Source organism: Python bivittatus, unplaced genomic scaffold, assembly GCF_059951505.1.
Source record: "Python bivittatus isolate LINGU-HERP-01145 unplaced genomic scaffold, Pbiv_v1 ctg000120_np1212, whole genome shotgun sequence".
NCBI classification, from domain to species: domain Eukaryota; kingdom Metazoa; phylum Chordata; class Lepidosauria; order Squamata; family Pythonidae; genus Python; species Python bivittatus.
The window spans coordinates 844,569-863,410 of NW_028277037.1; the positions used below are offsets into that span (position 1 = coordinate 844,569).

At 35.6% G+C, this 18,842-nt stretch overlaps 1 protein-coding gene across 2 annotated transcripts in view; it reads right to left on the reverse strand.

Moving 5' to 3' along the window:
• SEMA3A (semaphorin 3A) overlaps positions 1 to 18,842 on the reverse strand; it is a 191,895-nt gene that overhangs the window by 18,714 nt on the left and 154,339 nt on the right. For both annotated transcript variants that reach the window (XM_088134821.1, XM_088134822.1), the window contains exons 7-12: positions 12,611 to 12,753; positions 8,237 to 8,351; positions 8,064 to 8,133; positions 7,265 to 7,409; positions 4,926 to 5,145; positions 631 to 722 (exon numbers count right to left, since the gene is read on the reverse strand). In XM_088134821.1, the coding sequence (XP_087990947.1) occupies positions 631 to 722; positions 4,926 to 5,145; positions 7,265 to 7,409; positions 8,064 to 8,133; positions 8,237 to 8,351; positions 12,611 to 12,753 (785 nt within the window). The remainder of the gene's footprint in view (positions 1 to 630; positions 723 to 4,925; positions 5,146 to 7,264; positions 7,410 to 8,063; positions 8,134 to 8,236; positions 8,352 to 12,610; positions 12,754 to 18,842) is intronic.

The window sequence follows — 18,842 nt, forward strand, 5'->3', positions numbered from 1 at the left end:
AATTTAATAATTTTAAAACATTATTTAATGAACCAGACCAATAGTGCAGTGGCAACACATAAATATTTTATTCTCCTCTTCTCATGTCACATCTTCTCCAGGATCCTGGACCAATTTAAATAAATAAATAAATGTCTCCATAATCAAGTTCTGAAATAAGGCCAACAGTGTTCAAACTGTGCATTTCATCATAATGATTCTTAATTGCTATATCATGGGAACCCTTCAACATCTGAAAAATAGACCTTTCACTACACCCTTGTCTTAATGTCATTTGCCCATATGTAGAATAAATTTTGTATATATTTTTTTAGAGTAGAAAAGATAGGCAAAGAGGCCTTCAAACATACAGATGATTTTGACTGTAAATTGCAAACAGTCGTATCTGCTAGTCTTTTACGTTCCACCAAATGAAAAAAAAAAAGTCAGCTATATAATTTTTTGTTCTTGGCTTACAGCTGGCACTGATAGCTGTAAGGTTTATTTTGGCTAGTGCCTGAGTCTCTAATTGACAAGGCTCATGAGGACAGTTCATTGCGCTCTTCCATAATAAGCTCAATCTGCAGCTATCTGGGAAGACTGCAGTGGTGGCAGGACAAAAAAGAATCAATATTTTTCAGATGCACTCACCCAAAAGACAGTGATTTCTTCCAGCAAAACTTCCTCCAAATCATGCCAGGTTTCCTTCGGAATAGAAACTACTTTCAAAACTGTCCCAATATCTGAAAGAAAGAAATGAACATTTTCATTTAGACAGGATGGCTTCATTTTTAATTCAATAAAGTCTTGTTTTCATATTATAATTATCATCTTTCAGGAAAAAAAAAATCATAGGTCTGAACTAGCAGAATCAATATTACACTGATAGTCTTTCAACCATGTTCTACAAGCTATAAAGTTCTTTACAGTTCTGCATGCCAGAGATGAATGGTGCAAGTTTGTGGGGGACATTTAAGAGCTCCTTGGAAGAAAGGAATCAACAGGCCAAGGAATCTTTTAAAGTAGTTTGTGGAAAATGCTGCAATAGAAGACTAAGATGAATCAAATATCCTTGTACTATCAGCATGGACTAGATTGCAATTAGCAAGTGATATAAAGTGATATAAAGTGATAAGAACTTGTTTAATGGCAGGTGGTCATGGTATCTTCCCAAGAATCTTAGGATCTACCAGCTAAAGAGGACAGTGGGAATTCTCTACAACCAAAAGCAGTAACTTCTATTAAAATACCACATATAGTATATATATATTTGCTGAATGCCATCCATGGGTTGTGTGACAGCACAAAATATGACAATTTTTAGAAAAAATTAGGTTTTTTTTTTAAATTTAGTAAATGAGAGTCTAAAAAAACCAACACAGCATTCCAATATAAACATCTAACAGATCTGCTGGAATCAAGGATGAAAAGATAATTCATTTTCTGAAACAAAGGAGCAACAGGGAGAGAGTGCTATTCTTATATTTAAAACATTTTATAGCAGCAGAAGTTGATAAAGTTGGAATGTGTTCATGCATATTCTAAGGAAATCCTGTGATAGCTATTCTATAATGTCTGTGAGGTCCAGAGTACAACATGTTAAATATTAGAGCCTCAAGCACCTGAAATGAAACTTTATCTGCATTCAAGATCAACTTCTTGTTGAGTAATTTTTCAAGCAATTTCACGCAACTGAATTAGTTCTTTCTTTTCAGATCAGAAAGCTTTTGGTGATTAACTTAATTTACAAGATAAATGTAGTATTATGAATGTATGTGTATTGACAGATGGACTGTTCTAAATGATCTTTCTTTACTTCTACATTAAGTTACAAGTGCAGATGGATATGCTAAAACATGCATTTTAGCCTGCTGGAGAAGATGAAATGAACCTTTGTTCATGAAAGAATTAAAGTGAACTATTAATTTAGCCTGCAATCCTAAACCCAGATTCCTGAGAGCACAGTAGAACCTACTGCAATATAAGCTAATAGTAGGTCTACATAGTCAATATTTATTAATCCTGCTTTTATTATGTATTTGACCATTGGGAGTCAATTTCCTCCATAACAGTTCTGGAAAAGAAATTTCTTTCATTTCAAAGAATGGAAACTACTTCAGGGCAGTACTTAGATCAAATGAGATATGTCTTCATGCAAATCATAACTACACTTTGACATTCATTGCCATGAGATAGAAGGATGGCCACCAATTTGTATGGCTTTAAAAACTCATAGAAACCTACAGTTGGAAGGGACCTTGGAGGTGTTCTAGTCCAACCCCCTGCCCAGTGCAGGAATCCTCATACCATTCTCAATAAGCAGTTGTCCAGTTTTTTTCTGAAGACCTCCCATGACTTCTGAAGTCCCATGACTTCAGGAGGCAGGCTGTTCTATTACTTACGAGCTCTCACAGTCAGGAAATTCCCCCTTATTTCAAGAGCAAACACACACACACATCACTCACTACAGCTTGATATAACCTGATGTTTTTTTTTTTTAACTTATTGAACTTCAACTAACATCAAAACTGTTAACTGGCAGAATATGGAAAAGGCAGGCAAAAACAGGAAGGGAGAGAGAGACAAAAGATAAAGGGCAAAGAGTTCAATCACAATAATTTAGGAAGGCCTTGGAAAAAATATTCAGATATCATGATGTGTCTATACCTACAAAGATCAGAATAGTGCAAATGGTACTCTCTGTGACAGTCTATGGAAGAGAAAGTTGGACTTTGAAGAAGGAGGGTAGGAAGATTATTGACCCCTTTGAAATTTGGTGTTGGAGAAGACTCCTGAGAACATCATGGACAGCCAAGAAAACAAACTGATGTATCATTGAACAAATCAATCCAGAGTTCTTGCTTGAGGCACAAATGACCTGGCTCAAATTATCCTTCATTTCATGTGAAGACCCAGCTCTCTGGAAAAAGTTGCAGTGCTGGGAAAGGTGGAAGGAAAGAGAAGCAGAGGATGACCAACAGCAAGGTGGATAGACTCAGTTACAGTGGCGATGAGTGCAATGTTGGGAGACCTATCTATGTGGTTGCTAAGAGATGACACTGACATGATGGCACAAAATTAATCAAGAACCAATCAATGTTATCTATATCTAAAAGGAATAGGACTTTCCAGAGCTACTGAAAACAATGCTGTGGGTAATTAGTATGGGCAATCCCAAAACATGGGAGTGTCTTTTGGTTTTTCCAGTTATAGTCCTTTTATGTACTTAACAACATCCAGATAGAGATGGAAAGCAGGATAGCAGATGATCCTTTCTCTATTTTGCACCATAAAGAGAACAATTTGGACTATGGGTATGATATATCCAACATCAGCAATGTGTTGTGTATCACCTTGTAATATGAAAGACCTGCTCTCATTCAGGTATCACACTCATTGGTATTGGAGGTGGTCCAGCCTCATCTAGTCAGTCTCCCATTTCTCATTGTGATGGCCATCTAGCAGAAGCAGAAGAAGTAGAGTGGGGCCACCTTACATGCATTTTGGATTCACCAATACAGAAAAGCCTTTGTGGGAATTGCATGTTGCTTTTACATTTGCACTTTCTGCCAAGATTACTATAATCCAACAGTTTATACTTTATTTTAAGAGCCTCTGGGGATAGGTCCCATTTCCAAAGGAAAGAAAACCAAGATGTTTGGTTGCTCTGAGGATGAAGTGAAGATAACCAGCAAATAGCTATCATAGCTACAAGCAAAAGCACACTGCTGAAGCCTGATAAAGACAGTGGAACGTATTTCCAAAGATGTGTGCATAGGACTGAACATCCTGATGGAGAATAAGTTGCCAGTGAAGAACCATATCACAGTCTATGGTGCATAGAAAGAGATAGCAGGGTGTTCAAAGTTTTGCTGCATCAAATCAGATCAAATTCTAAAGTTTTAACAATTGATGTGTCACAGCAATTCAGTAAATTGAATCAATAAATCAATTTGATTTGTGGAATCAGATCAAATGATCCAGTTGATCTGAACAGCAAAAACAAATTGACCTATCCAAATGTTGGTTCTATCCAACATTTTGAACTGAATTGGAACATGAAATCAAATCAGTTAAATTAATCCAAATGAATTGTACCAATTTTCTGAACCAAATCACCATATAAGATAATAGATATGATAACATTCTAACAGACATTTGATATTTATAAATTTATTACATAAGATGTTTTAGAGCAGAGTTTTCTCAGGGGAAAAGCTGCTTTGTTGCTTGAAATGTTTGGTTAGTTCTCATACTTTGGCACCACTCCAGTTCATTCATCACTTGAAACCCCCTCAAAAGTGATCAGTACATCTCGGTCCCTTTCAATGTTGTTTATTTATTTTATTATTGAATTCATTCCTTGTCTTTATGTTTGATCAAAGACTTTAAAAAAGCCTCCAACACTCAAGTTTATGGGGCATTACTAGTTTTTCTTCTGCCAAAACAAAGTTTTAAACCATAGCTTATAATTTATAACTTACAAACATATAACACTGGATTACTGGAAGAGAAACAAGTCAGAAAGGATTTTGTTTTATTAGAAGTGATAAAATTGCCCATGTTTGTTTTGCTACTCTCATTGGTAGGAGAAGCCAGAGGATCAAATGCTGCTTGTTTTTAAATTAAACGAGGATTCTAAAAATTTCCATCTTAACAATATATCCAATGTGGCTGCCATATGTAAATTAGGCCTTCTTCGTATTTATTTGTTGGATTTATGTTTCACCTTTCCTTCAGGAGTAAAAGACGGCATTACACAGCCTTCAGTTTTAAAGTAAACATACAAGTCCATTCTAAAAGGAAACAAATGGGATGTGCTCACTTTCTGTTACTCTGTCAATCAAAAATCCACCTTAGTTCTCACTGTATGTGGAACTTGGAAATTTTTTATTTCACTTTCTGGCAGGTTTGGCAAATAAAACAAGCAAATAAACAAGTCTTACCTGTTCCAATGAACATGACATCATACTGGCCATCTTCTGCATCTACCCGATCCACTACAATTTGTGTGAATTGATAGTCCAAATCTGTCTTGATCATAATGGGCCGGTTATTAATAGGAAATATAGGGTTGTACATGGCTGGGTGGCTTCTTGCAAATGTGATGACTTCATCAGGTAGGTCCTTGGTTGAGTCAAAGCCTCCAAATGTCTTACTTGGACACTAGTGAAAAAAACAAGAGAGCAGTAACAGGAGCACAGTGCCCAGGATGTGGGAAATAACTTTCACTTTACTCTGCCTTGGTCAGGCCTTGCCTGGAATTCCATGTCTAGCTCAACACTCCAGATGGCTTCCAGCAATACATCAATGTTCAGGAAGCATTTTAACTATTAAGAGTGCATGCCAAAGCCTTTCTAAATAGTTGAATCAATGCAGAGACAAACCAATTTGATTTAGTGATACAACTTACATTAGGGAAGTCAATCCAATTTGGAGTTTGACTGAATCAATTTCAAACTAAATTATAATGTTTGTTCCCTTTATGGATTCAAACATGCAACTCTTGCAATGTGCTTGAAAACTTCTGAACTCCTAAAGTATACATCACCTGAAATGCAACATATAATTAAGTCTTAATCCTGGCCAATATAGAAAAATATTATTACAGGCACTGACTTATTAATAGTTCCTCAGAGAGAAAATTAAACACACCACACATACATATTTTCCTAAAGAAAAAGAAGAGACAGAAGAGAACAGTAAGCCAGTTGTTTATTTTATTAAATGTTGGGTATCACTTCACACTGTGATACCCAATGTTTACTTCAGCAACATTACAATATTCATATTCATTGATGAATATCAAAGCTGGTCAAATCCAATTAAAAATGCAGAGTGTTCCCTTCTTTTTAGAACTCAGATGCCACATTTTAGCAGTTACATAATGAGAACAACTGGCAACTGTTTTTCAGTAGCCTGCAGCAATTTTCTGTTTAAAAGAATTCCAAACTGCAAATCCCTAAGGCAGACATAATTTTCCAGATGTTCAATACTGATTACTTGCATTAATTAGATAATGATTAATCAAAGAATGTATGTGAAATGGATTGAACAAGAAAAGTAATTTAGAAATAGTAAGTATTGACCATACAGTTGGCGAGTCATACAGAAGAACATGTGGGAATAATGTTCAATTTTTTTTTCCATTTTTTAAAATGATCTGACTTCATAATTTAAATGATCTGGCTTTATAATTTACAAGCAGCTGTTCATTAAGTGTTAAATTTACATGTATAATAAACACACTATGAGGCTTTCCAAAGTGGGCATTTTCCCCTCAAATTCCTAACGTGTAAAATGAAAGCTGTGTTTATCAAAACTCACGCAATTATTTTGGATAATCTACTGACTGACAGATTTGATTTATATACTACCCTTCTACTCTGGCAAGTAAGCTTCCCAGTTGAGCTTGGTGACTACACATTTTATAGAAGTGGTTCCCATTATTCAATGACATCCAGAGGCCTAATAGAAAAGCAAACAATAGTACGGCACTTAGTAGTCTCCCACTATGATACAGCATTGTGTTGGACTTAGTTGAGAGACCACAACTAAGTAGTCTGGGAAGTAAAAACAAGAAGAACAACAACCCAGAAGAATACAGTAGCAAACCATTTCCATATTGTTGTTAGGAAAACTACTGATTAAGTCCATAAAGTCACCTATAAGTCAAGCTCAGCTCCAAGAAGACTGTATGCTTTAACCATTTTTATAGAGTTAAAATTAAAACCTAAATTGATAGAGTCTACTGTGCTATGCTAGCTATCTATCATCTCATTCTGATGCATAAGCAGGCCAAGTTGTGATATCAGATAAGTATGACAACCCTGGTCTGTGCCCAGCTACAGATATTGCTATTCTGTCTAAATTTCAGGCTAGTTTTCCATAGTTCAGCTGAACATTGAAGTTATTTCCATGAAAAGGAAAACAAAACAAAACAAAACAAAACTTGTGTATTTCCTGGAATAATTGGATACTATAGGATTATTGAAATTAAGGGGTGGAAATCTGATGAATGAGAGAGCAGCAAGAGCCTCATGGATCTTTTAAAAGAACATATTTTATATAAAATATATAATTTGCAGGATTATTACTTTCAAAAGGATATCACTATGTCTTTAAATCACTATAGCTAGCTTTGAGAGAACAACCTAATGGCTATGCATTTAAATATGTGAGCAATTCCCCCATTTCATTTATTTAAAGTTATTCCCGATCTTCCAGTTTAACACCAGGTAACCATTTTGGCATCATCTGATTCTCCAGCAAGAAGTGCACTTACAGTTCCTGGCCGTGGGTATGGCACCCTTCCTTGGTATGGGACCCACTGATAGTTGGGACCATCTCTGTGAGCATATGGACCCAAGAACACCCGTCTCACATCAGTCATGCTATACATACAAACAGCTGACCCTTTGAAGATATTGCTAATATTGAGGAAAGCAGATGAGGAAAGACAGAAAGAAAAAAGTTGTCACATTTTTTCTAGATTAAGAAGGTTTTAGAAACATCTATGTAATTCATATGGACAGAACATTATCCACATCTCTAAATATCTGTTTGCTTCTATGCTCTTTGCTCTGTTTTTTCCCTAGATTTCTTTTTCAGTTAAACCAGTGAGCCATAGCTGATCTTGTTCTCATATCACTCTAAGTACATTGAAAGATTGCTGATGAGGTTCAGTTTCTTGGAGTAACTGAAAGCCACATAGCCAATCAACCTCAGAAAGCCTCAGAAAGACCCTTGGAGTTACTTATGTTGTTAGTATACTGTATTCTCTCAAGATCCCAAGCAAGATATAATCTTGGCAATGAAACAAGCTAATGTAAAATTGTATGAGCCAATATCTGTCTGTATCTGTATCAATCTATGCACCCTTCCGTACTGTGTGGTCACAATCTTTTTATGACTTTTCATAAGAAAACTCCAATTCATTAACCTTTCAACATTCAGTGGATTCTTTCAGCTCAAAGGTTAAGAAAATGCCTCCCTTTTTTCAAGGCCCACACTAACAAAGAAAGCTTTTCAAAACAGCCAGCCCCATATATGCTCTTTTATAAGTAAAACAGCATGTGCCATACCTGGAAGTTGTAAATACTGCATAGATTATTGGATTTTTAGGATCTTTTGAGTTCATTAGAAACACATCCTCTGTCAATAAAAGGAAGAAGGAAAAACAACTTAGTCAATTCATAATGAAACATGTAGCTGTCCAGAGAATAAATCTGTATTCATAAATAGTACAATCACTTACGGAGTTCATCGAAATGGGTGTCAATGCCATTAGGTCCTGGCACAGAACACATTAATCGTGCTTTCAAAAAAGTTGTCCATTTGTTGACAAGACTTCTATGTCCACCAAAGTCATTCTATAAAATAAAAAGTTCACAGCAGAATTTTAAGAGCCTCCTAATTATCTCACCCCTAATTATGACCTTTAAAATTACAGTATTAGATTTGATTTCTGTCTTGCCTAATGTCCATGAAGAAGACTGCTCTACACTGAAAGAATGCCTCCATGGTAAAAATAAGCAAAACATCAGAGCAGAAGTTACAGTGGAGTCTTTCACAGCATGAATACTCCAATGACTTTCCTACCATCAAGCCAAGATGAGTTTGGTTTTACAGTGGAATTAATATAAAAATTGAATCGGGAGACTATATGAATTGAATGAATAAATGAATAAATATTACACAGGTAAATACATTTATTAAGGCCATGAAGATTTCAAAAGGTGCTTTACTTCAGTGATGTGGGTTGAGTGTGGGTTGAGCGGCTTGGGAGGCAAGGGACTACCATTGTGCTCAAAACTGCTGTGCAGCCTTTATGGACACTTGGCCTGCAAAAGCCTCACTTTCTTAAACACTTTTGGATTAATTAATTTATAACTTAAGAGAGATCTTCCAACTGGCAGGAAAGAATAAGAACACTCGATGAGTTACCTTCTTTTTGGAGTTAAGAAGAGAGAAAAAAAAACTATCTTAAAGGATTTTGATTTAAAAGCAAAAAGCTTAACAAGATGGTGATTTAAGAAAGTTTTAAATGGATAAAGGGGGCAGAATTTATAGAAAACAGAAATGTTTTTTGTTTTTGTTTTTTTGACAAAGGTACCTTTGAAAATAGTAAAATTATCTAGGTAAATAGACTGGTCCTTCGTGGGAATGCTGATTGTTTATTATTAAGGAGAGTAGATAATTGATGGATTTTACAAAAATAAGAAGATAAGGATAATATGAGCCGAATTGTGTGACTGTAGCTGTGGACAGCTAATTGGGACCAAAGTGTTAAAGACAGAGAAAAGCAAGTCAGGGGAAAAAAAATCTTACTTTTTGCTCTAGTAATTGACATACTTTCACTTTTGGCCATAAATATTACAATGGCAACCACAAGAAAAGCAGCAAAAATGGGAGAAGGAATAACTTACAGATAAGGGCATCACACCAGATTTATGGGAGAAAATGTTTGAGGAATTTGCCAAGAGGATGACTGAAACAGTTGCCAATAGTTTGGATACTTTTAAAAAGGAAATGGAAGAAGGATTTACAGGGATAAAAAAGGATATGAAAGAAGAAGTTAAGAAGACTGAAAAATCTGTAGGACAATTGGCTGGAAATATAAAACAAATTAATGACAAAGTGGAAGTTTTGGAAAGTAAGACAGAAGTTATAACCAGAGAGATGGAGAAAGATTTGGATAACTTGGCATTATCGGAACTGAGAGAAAAAGAATTTTGTTTAAGATTTAGAGCAATTTCAAAAGGCCATGGGGAAGATATCAGAAAAAAGATTGTTAAATTCCTGACTAACTTTTTGGATTGGGATTTAACTTTTAAAAGGAAAAATGGCTCTTTCAGATGGAGATTGAATGAATGTTATTGCAAAAGGAAACAGTAGTGGAGGAATGGAAAAAGAAGTTAAAAGAATTTTTTTGAGAATATCTTAATAAAGGCACAGAAGTAAGAATGGTTTGGGATGCAAGCAAAGCTTTTATAAGAAGATATTTCATACAACATAACATTTATTTAAAAAAGAAAAAAAGCAAGAGAAAATACAAGTGATTTTGGATGAGATAAAAAAAGGAAGAAGAGTTTAAAAAGTCCCCAGAAAGGATAACTATTATCACCAAATTAAGTTTATAGAGAGGCAATTACCTATGTTAACAGTGAGAGAGATGGAAATAAAGAATTATGCAAAACAAAGAAGTTTTGAATTTGCAAATAAACTGGGGAAATGATTGGCATATGGGCTGCAAAAAGAAAAAGAAAAGCAAGTGATACTAAAGTTACAAGAAGGAAATACTGTTCTATCAGATAGAACAGTATTTGTATGGCAGGGGGAAAAACCACAAGTTAAATATAAGGTGCTATAGGATGCAAAGGAAAGAGGAGAACTGGGTTTACCTGATTTGAAATTGTATTTTGCAGCTTGCTGTTTGGTTTGGATGAAACAGTGGGTGCTGCTGAGAAACAGAAGGCTTTTGGAATTAGAGGAACATAACCTGAGGTTTGGGTGGCATGGATATTTGTGGTACAAGAAAGTCAAGTTCAATGTAGATTTTAAAAATCATTATGTTAGACGTACCATACTGAGAATATGGAATAGATACAAACCCAGGTTTTACCCAAAAACACCTCTGTGACTCTCAGTACAAGAAGCATTTTACAGAAGAGAAACAACAAGCAAAGACAAATGGTTAACACGCCAGGAGTTACTGGAGAATCACCAAGGGGAATATAAAATTAAATCAAGAGAGCAACTAATGGCAGAAGGATATAGTTGTCAATGGTTTTCCCATTTACAGTTATCAGAAAGATTTAAAATGGATAAAAAGATTTATGGTATGGCACAAAGAATTTGAAGTGCAGTTGTGTACCTATGATGAACATGTAATTGCTAAAATGTATAAACTTTTGTTGAAATTTGAAATAGGTTAAAGAATGTGTGATAAAGTGGGCTAAGAATTTTGGTTATAATATACAGATGGATCAATGGGAAAATATGTGGTCAAAAGGGTTGAATTTTACATTATGTTATGATCTTAAAGATGATTTTTATAAAATGATGTATCATTGGTACATGACACCAAAGAAATTATCTAGAATGTATAATGGCATTCCAAATGTATGTTGGAAATGTGAACAACATGAAGGGACATTCTATCATGCTAGGTAGACATATAAAAAACCTAAAAAAATTTGGATTCAAATACATACCTTGATACAGAGGATTTTAAAGATTAATATTCAATGGAAGCCAGAACTTTTCCTTTTAGGACTGATGTATATACAGTTAGAAAAGAGTCATGGAAGAATATTTCAATATATGATTACTGTAGTAAGATTATTATATGCACAAAGATGGAAAGATTTGGCATTATCCACCATGGAGGAATGGCTGGTGAAATTGACAGAACTTGCTGAGATGGTCAAACTGACTTCTTTGATTAGAGAAAGGTCATTATTGACATTCATCAATGACTGAAAACCGTTTATGGACTTTTTGCATAAAAAAGAAAATGATTTTGTTGATGATGATTAGAAAGGTTATAAAAAGAAGGGAATTATGATGTAATCTTAGAGAGAGAGAGGTTTGATTAGAATTGTATGTATAACTGCTGAGAGGAAGATTGGAAGCCACTTCTTTACATATTTTTTTTCATGTTTTCTGTCTTTTCTTTTTTCTATCTCCTTTTTTCTTTGTCTTTTCCTTTTTTTTTCTTTTTCACATTTACTATATTTTTTCTTTAAATGTATTTCTTATTATATATGTAAAATCTCTTAATAAAAACTATTTAAAAAAAGAATGTAATTCAGAAGAAGTGCTTCAGATCATGTACAATCATTGTACCTTTCTATTATTCTTTAATGCATCCTGCCCTTTCCCAGCTTTCAGTACCATCATTAAATTTAGTGGAACTCTTAAAACAGTCACAATTTTTAAGGCTCATAGGAAAGTATGGATATAAAAGACTGTTTTAATGAATATTAGAGAGATATTTAATTAGCACAAAGTCCAAAGCATTACATCTGGATTATTTTTGAACTATGAGGAAGATTTTTGAATACTTCACAAAGACCCTGATGAACCTTTATGGGATTTAACCATTTTCTCCCAGAAGACAATGTGGGATGTAACCACTGGGATATAACTGACCAAGTGGGATGTAACCACTTTTCTTCCAAATGAAATTCCATCATTAGGGTGCTATCACTGAGAAGACTTGGCCTTTTGTACTCCCCACTGGAAGGACCAGAAACAGGAGATGCTGTTATTGAGGCTGGTTCTCTTTCAAAGAGTTGAAGTCTAGACATTGGGTTTTGTAGTTGAATAGAGAAATAATTATACATTTGCTGTTTTTAAATTTGTTAGAAGTAGAAAAAGCCTTTTTGCATAGGGCAATCTACTAATTCATATTCTGCCTCAGCTTGAGGAACTGAAGTTTGTTCAAATTCATTCAGCTGAATTAAAATCAGACTGAACCCAAAGTTTTCCCTGATTGCTAAATGCTAAATAATATCTGATATTTGACCCTTTGATAATATTCCAAAATATTTTGGTAAAATAATTTTTAGAAGTGCAAAATTATCAGGACTATATTTATTCCTCTGTACATCAGTCAAGATTTTACCTTACAGATCTGTCCTATTCTGGCATGTGTGGCTTTTCCAGAATGCTCCCCATCAATTGCATTTTCACGGAAGAAAAAATATATCTTGTCATCTTCTGGATTGTCACTTTCAGGGATCAAATGAGCACTAATAAACCTGGGATCTGTAAAGGAAATGCAACATATATAATATCAGACGTATTTACAGAACCTTAGGTTTTTTCAACCCCAGATGAAGAAGTTCACAATTACTTTTCTCCAACATTCTAGAGTTTCTTGGAGTTTACTGGTGTAGGCTTTCATGGCTGGTATCTGTTGGGCAGTGTTGGGCTTCAGGGTTTAGTGACTGTGGTCTAGAGATTTCTGCAGACCACTTTGCCACTTTTTTTTTTTTGCCACAGTTGCAAACAAAATGTCTGGAAATTTGTTCTCTAGAACACGGTCACTAAACCCTGAAGCCCAACACTCCCCAACTTCCTGGAGTTTGCTTATTGCCCTATGAATTTAACTAGCACCATATCCTTGGAAGTTGTTTCAACCATGATCAATATAAATAACCTGAAAAGAAATGGATGAAGTTTTCTAAGGACTGGACTATAGGTTTAGAGACAATAGGGCTATGTAGTGCTTCCTACTCAGTTCTAAAAATTGATCTTGCATTTCCCTAGCCTAAGAGACAGCAATTATTTTAAGGTAATTTAAAGTGTGTGGGAAAATAAACATTCTGTTTGAGGAGTTCAGTTCTCATTAACTCAGTTTTAAATCTGAGAAGAATCTATGAGTTAAGCAGTAAAGAACTGAGGAAAAAAAGAAGCTTCTGTGTACACAAGATTTTTTTTTAAAATTATTTATTTATTTATTAATTAAATTTGTATGCCACTCATCTCCCCCAGAGGGTGACTCTTTTAAATTATATTTAAAATTGGATTGAGTTCTCATGATATGAATATAAGTAATATACTTTTTCATGGGTTTATGTGGGTTCTTTCAAGAGGTATAATGGATATGAAAACATATGTACAAGCTTTTGTCATGAGAATTACAAACAACACTTGGAAACTACTTACGTACAACAAAAGAAAATAAATGAATCACCAGATAGGTTGTAAACCCAGTAACCACTTATGTGTGTTGCAAAGAACAAAGTGTAATTTATTTCTGAGCACCTCTGTATAAGGTTGCATTATTAAGCAGATGTGCTCCTTAGCTCCAATCTGGCTGTTCTCATGCACCTACAGAGAGCTGCTGGCTCCAAATCCATATCGAAAGATTCAGCAGGGAAGTTTAATGGCATTATTTTTACATGTGCCTCTGCTCTGTTTGATCTTGAGTGGCTATTGAACACTGTAAGCAATGTTCCCTCTAAGTTCTGACAAGTGCTCTGTGTGGGGAAACAATTGTTTTGTGCAGCTTTTCCCAAACTAAGGGCAAATGTGTGTGGCACAATACTAGTATATGAGTAAATTGCAAATACAAACATGACAGCATTTATACTTTTATTTTTGCTTAATTTCAAATGTATGTATGTATTTATTTATTAAACTTACATGGCTTCCTGTCCTAAATACAATAATCCTAGGTGGTCTACAACAACAATAAAACAATAACCCTAACCCTAACAATAAAAACAATAAAAATGATCATTTCATCCAAACACCATCCAAGCAGTACAATTTCCTTTCATTGTGCCTTTCCTTTCAACTCATGACTGCCATCAATATTTTGTACTCATTTAAAACTGCTTCTTTTTCTGGGGAAGGGGGAAGAATTTGGTTTTGTAATGAAAGAAAAAGAAAAGAAGAAAAGCATTATACAAAAAGCATTTTGATACCCTCCTCATTTTTTTTTCCTATTCTTTGTGACATTACCTAAACTTTAATTATTATTATTATTATTATTATTATTACTATTATTATTATTATTATTAATTTAAATTTGGGAATTGTTATAAAGGTAACAGCGATAATGGATCTTACATGGTTCAAAACTCAACAGATATTAATTAACCCTTTTTTGGAGGGAGGTGCTCCTTCATCACAGGAGGCTCTGGGGTCTGGAGCAGGTTGGCTATCACTGCAAGGCTGGCAAAGGACCATCTGCCTGCTATTCCAGGCCAAAGGCCAAACTCGCCACTTCGGCAGAGAGGGTGCCTTGGCATTGCCACGTCACGGACTAAGTGGGAGGTCCTGCTGGTCCTGCTGAGTCAGTGCAGAGCAGTTAGGCTGCTCAGCAAGCTTGTGCAGTCTGGAGTTTACGGGGACTAAATATTATTATCATCAACATCATCAACATCATCATCATCATCATCATCATCATCATCATCATCATTCTAATAATTATTATTACAACTTAATTCTGTGTGTGCTGGACTTTTTATCATGTGCATGGGTTTCATGAGCAGTGTGTGCATGCACATGTGGGCACTTTAGAGGGAACATAGATGTGAAGTATTGGAATGAAGGATCTCTGTAGGTTACGTTTGTGGAGTTCAGTGGCAACTGAAAAGAGTTTCAGTAACATTAGTATATGCATTGGTGAAAAAGGGAAATGCATATCCCAAATTGTTTTGAGAGTTTTCCTAAAATGATATTCAAAACAAATCGGAAGATTTACTCTTTACTGAAAATGTGTGGGATTTCAAATTAAGCCTGCAGTGTTTGAATGTAGTAGGTAAATTTCTCAAAGACAGGAGACACACACTCCTTCCCTTTAGTAACCTTCTCCCAACAGTTTGTTATGTTCCAATATTTTCAAGTTCCTTTTAAATTATATTCAGGAAATAATAAAGGCAAAGCAGCCAAAACAACAACAACAAAACCCAAGCAAGCAAGCAACCAACACATAACAAAACAAAAAACAAAGAGGCATCCAGGTGGATATAACGGAAATTGACATATAAGATTACAAGTTAATAGTTAACGTATTTTGGAAAGTAGGTTTTTGATTAAAGGAGGATTCTCCCTTGAGTTGCATTCAGCTCCTGGTGTCTTCACAGGACACATCTTCTTCATAACAAAACAGAACATCTTCTGGGACTTTTTTTTTTTTTTGACTTCCTCATCTTGCTTACAGCCCTGGTATCCTGGAGCCTCCCATCTAAGTACTAACCAGGACTAACTATGCTTAAAAGATTCATGGTTTCATAATGTGAGTATGCTAAACTATCTTCTACTAGGTCATATTATCAGTCCATTTAGAACAGCACAGCTCATTCCAGTGATGGTGAGTGCTCAAGAGCTTTCAAATACAGGTAGTCCTAGCTTAACAGTGCTAATTGGGACCAGAAACTCCACTAAGCAACGAGTTTGTAAGTCAAAAAGCCATCTGACCAGACCACTTAGCAACAGAAGTTCTGGCAGTCCTGGCTGTCATTGTTAAGTGAGGACTGCACAGGTCATTAAGCAAGGACCTTACATGACCACAACTTATGACTTCCTGCTGGGTTTCCCATTGACTTTCTTGGAAGCTGGCAGGGAAGGCTGCAAATCACAATCATGTGATTATGGGACACTGTGATGGCCGTAAGTATGAGGACCTGTCACAACTACCACTCTTTCAGTCCTGTCATAAGTTCAAATGGTCTATCCATACACTGTATGCTTCTGCAAATGTTTAAAAGTTCACTCACTATTTTATTCACTGGAGGTCCAGCTCAGTCCAAAAGGTGAAGGTTGAAGATCTAAAACTTCCTCTCCTGGAAATCCTCAGGATCTACATACCCTGCCTCCCCCTGCTGACTTGGTGTAGTGGCCTGGTAGCTATCTTTCATGGGGGTACCTCACATAGCATACTTCCCCAGCCCTGGCCTGTGAGTTAGGGCTCCAACACCTTTTGTTGTTTTTCTGACACATTTGACAAACAAATTTGACATTTGTTTTTCTTTTAGATGAGAAAAAAATGAAATATTTTCTATAACACTGTGTCCTGGCCCTGTGGTGTCTAGCAAAATCAAACCTCTTCTTGCTTCCCTTTTTGGGACACAGACATCTTAGAAGATGTAAATAAATTCAAACTGCATTTAAAAGAAAAAGAAAAGAGAGACTATAATCCCTCATGTTTAGTAATTATACACAAAACATTCAGTAGCAAAGGAGATAAAAATGTAAACCTGCTCAAATCACAGACAGTGGCTTAAAAGAAGCTCCAAGAAGAAGAACATCAAGAAAAATATTTCCTAGCCCCAGTACCCAGCTTCTGCCCTTGTTGTAACAGACCAACCCTTTTCTATCTGGCTGAAAGGAAGGGATTTGGGAGCAATCTCCTTGCCTATATGACCCTAAGCCATGGCTCACTTAGGAAGATCCTGCTTGAGAAACAGGTCCACTCCCTGTCTGGGAAAGCAAGTTCCTGGTTGATATCACAAGGATGCTTATGTAAAATACTTAAAATATGCATACATAAAATCCCACTAAAATTTAACAATGGATAACCTCCCCCACATCTCTCCATTAAATCAAGGGTTACTTGATTACAATCAAAGAAAATTGTAAAAGAAAGACAAGGATTAAGCTGTTCAAAACTCATGAGGCTTCTATAAGAGTGAGCTTGCAATACAGTGGTCCTTGCTGGGTGCCACTGAAGCAATAAAATACCAGTTCATTGGTACAATAAATACATGGATGCATACATTTAAATCAAATCTATCTATGCTATGTAAAAATAAGAATAATAGCTGCTATTAACATTACATCATTGATTTAATCCCCTCCTTTAAAATATACTAATACACTGTACTTTTTTCCATAATACTTTTCCATCAAGATTTCCAAAGTGAGGTAGTTCCCACTTAACAACTGCTCTGTTTAGTGACAGTTCAAAGTTACAGTGGCACTGAAAAAACAACTTTATGACCGGGCCTTGCACTTATGATTGTTGCAGCATCCCCATGGTCACATGATTGAAATTTGGGTGCTTCACAACTGGCAGATGTTTATGACCATAGCAGTGTCCCTTGGTCATGTGATTGCCATTTGTGATCTTCACAGACAGCTTCTGACAAGCAAAGTCAATGGGGAAGCTGGCAAGAAGTTACAAGTCGCAGTCATGTGACTTTGTAACTCCAGAGTTTCTATCCTGCTCTTTTCATAAACTTTCTGGGCAGCTCACATAAGCAATTAACCAACTGATTAAAACAACAAAAACAAAATCCATTATAAATAACATAAAACTTTAGTCATTAAAAAGTCAAATTAAAAACTGAAATAAAACTAAAATCAACAAAACTTATTTTATCCAGACTTCTCTTTCCACAATGGCTAATCAGACTCTTGTGGGGATTGGAAACCTGCTTCTGCTCTATTTCTGGCAACTTTCAAATGCACCATCTCTTTAATCCTGCACTTGTTTTAAGCACCATTTATATATGTGTGTGATTTGTAGAACAAGTTACAAAAGTGGGTTACAGCAGGAGTGAAGAGTCCCCTTTGACCTGCCAATTATACATCTGCCTTCAACAACAATGTGGAGTAATTCAACAACTGATTTATACATATTCCAAAAAATACACAATGAAATAGTGTTAGGATTAAAGGGTTGACAAAACCTTTCCCCTCCCCAGTTTTGATCTGTGGTGAAGTGTGCTAAAAATAACAAAGGCATTTTTAAAGCAACACCAACCATACCTAAACATGATTAAGCATGATCAAAGAAGGATAAAGCCACAAGTTGCTTTTAAGAATATGCTGGTAAGCTTTCTCAACAACATCCAGGCCTCTGATCTCAGTGCAGATGCTGAAAATAGCACTTGGTTTACAACAATTGAAGTAAGAGAAAGAAATACTAAAAAAAGGAAACGCAAGCAAGCAATATGCATTTGTTTATTGTTGCAGTGGTGGTGATGATGATGATGATTACTATGGTCCTCTGACTAGCAGACACAATATGTACTATTTTCAATCTCCTTTTCTAAATTCTTTCAACAGTGAAGTCAGTGTGGTTGCTCAATCAGAACTTCACAGATATTCCTTATGTTCCTTTTCCATTAAGAATTTGAATTGGCAGGCCATAATGAGACACCATTGATATAAGGAACATGAATGTCAAGTCCACAATGTCCAACTCTCAGTTCTGAAGCATTCTCACACAACCAGGCTTGGATCAGATAAATACTTCTTTATTAAGAGGTACATGTAGCTTGTAAACAGAACATTGCTAAAACTAACGCCTTGGGTAAACCTCCCTCTATTTATCTCCCCTCCCCTTATTGCCTAGCGTCGTGACTCCTCTTCACCTGTTGTTGACCTCTCTCCTTCCT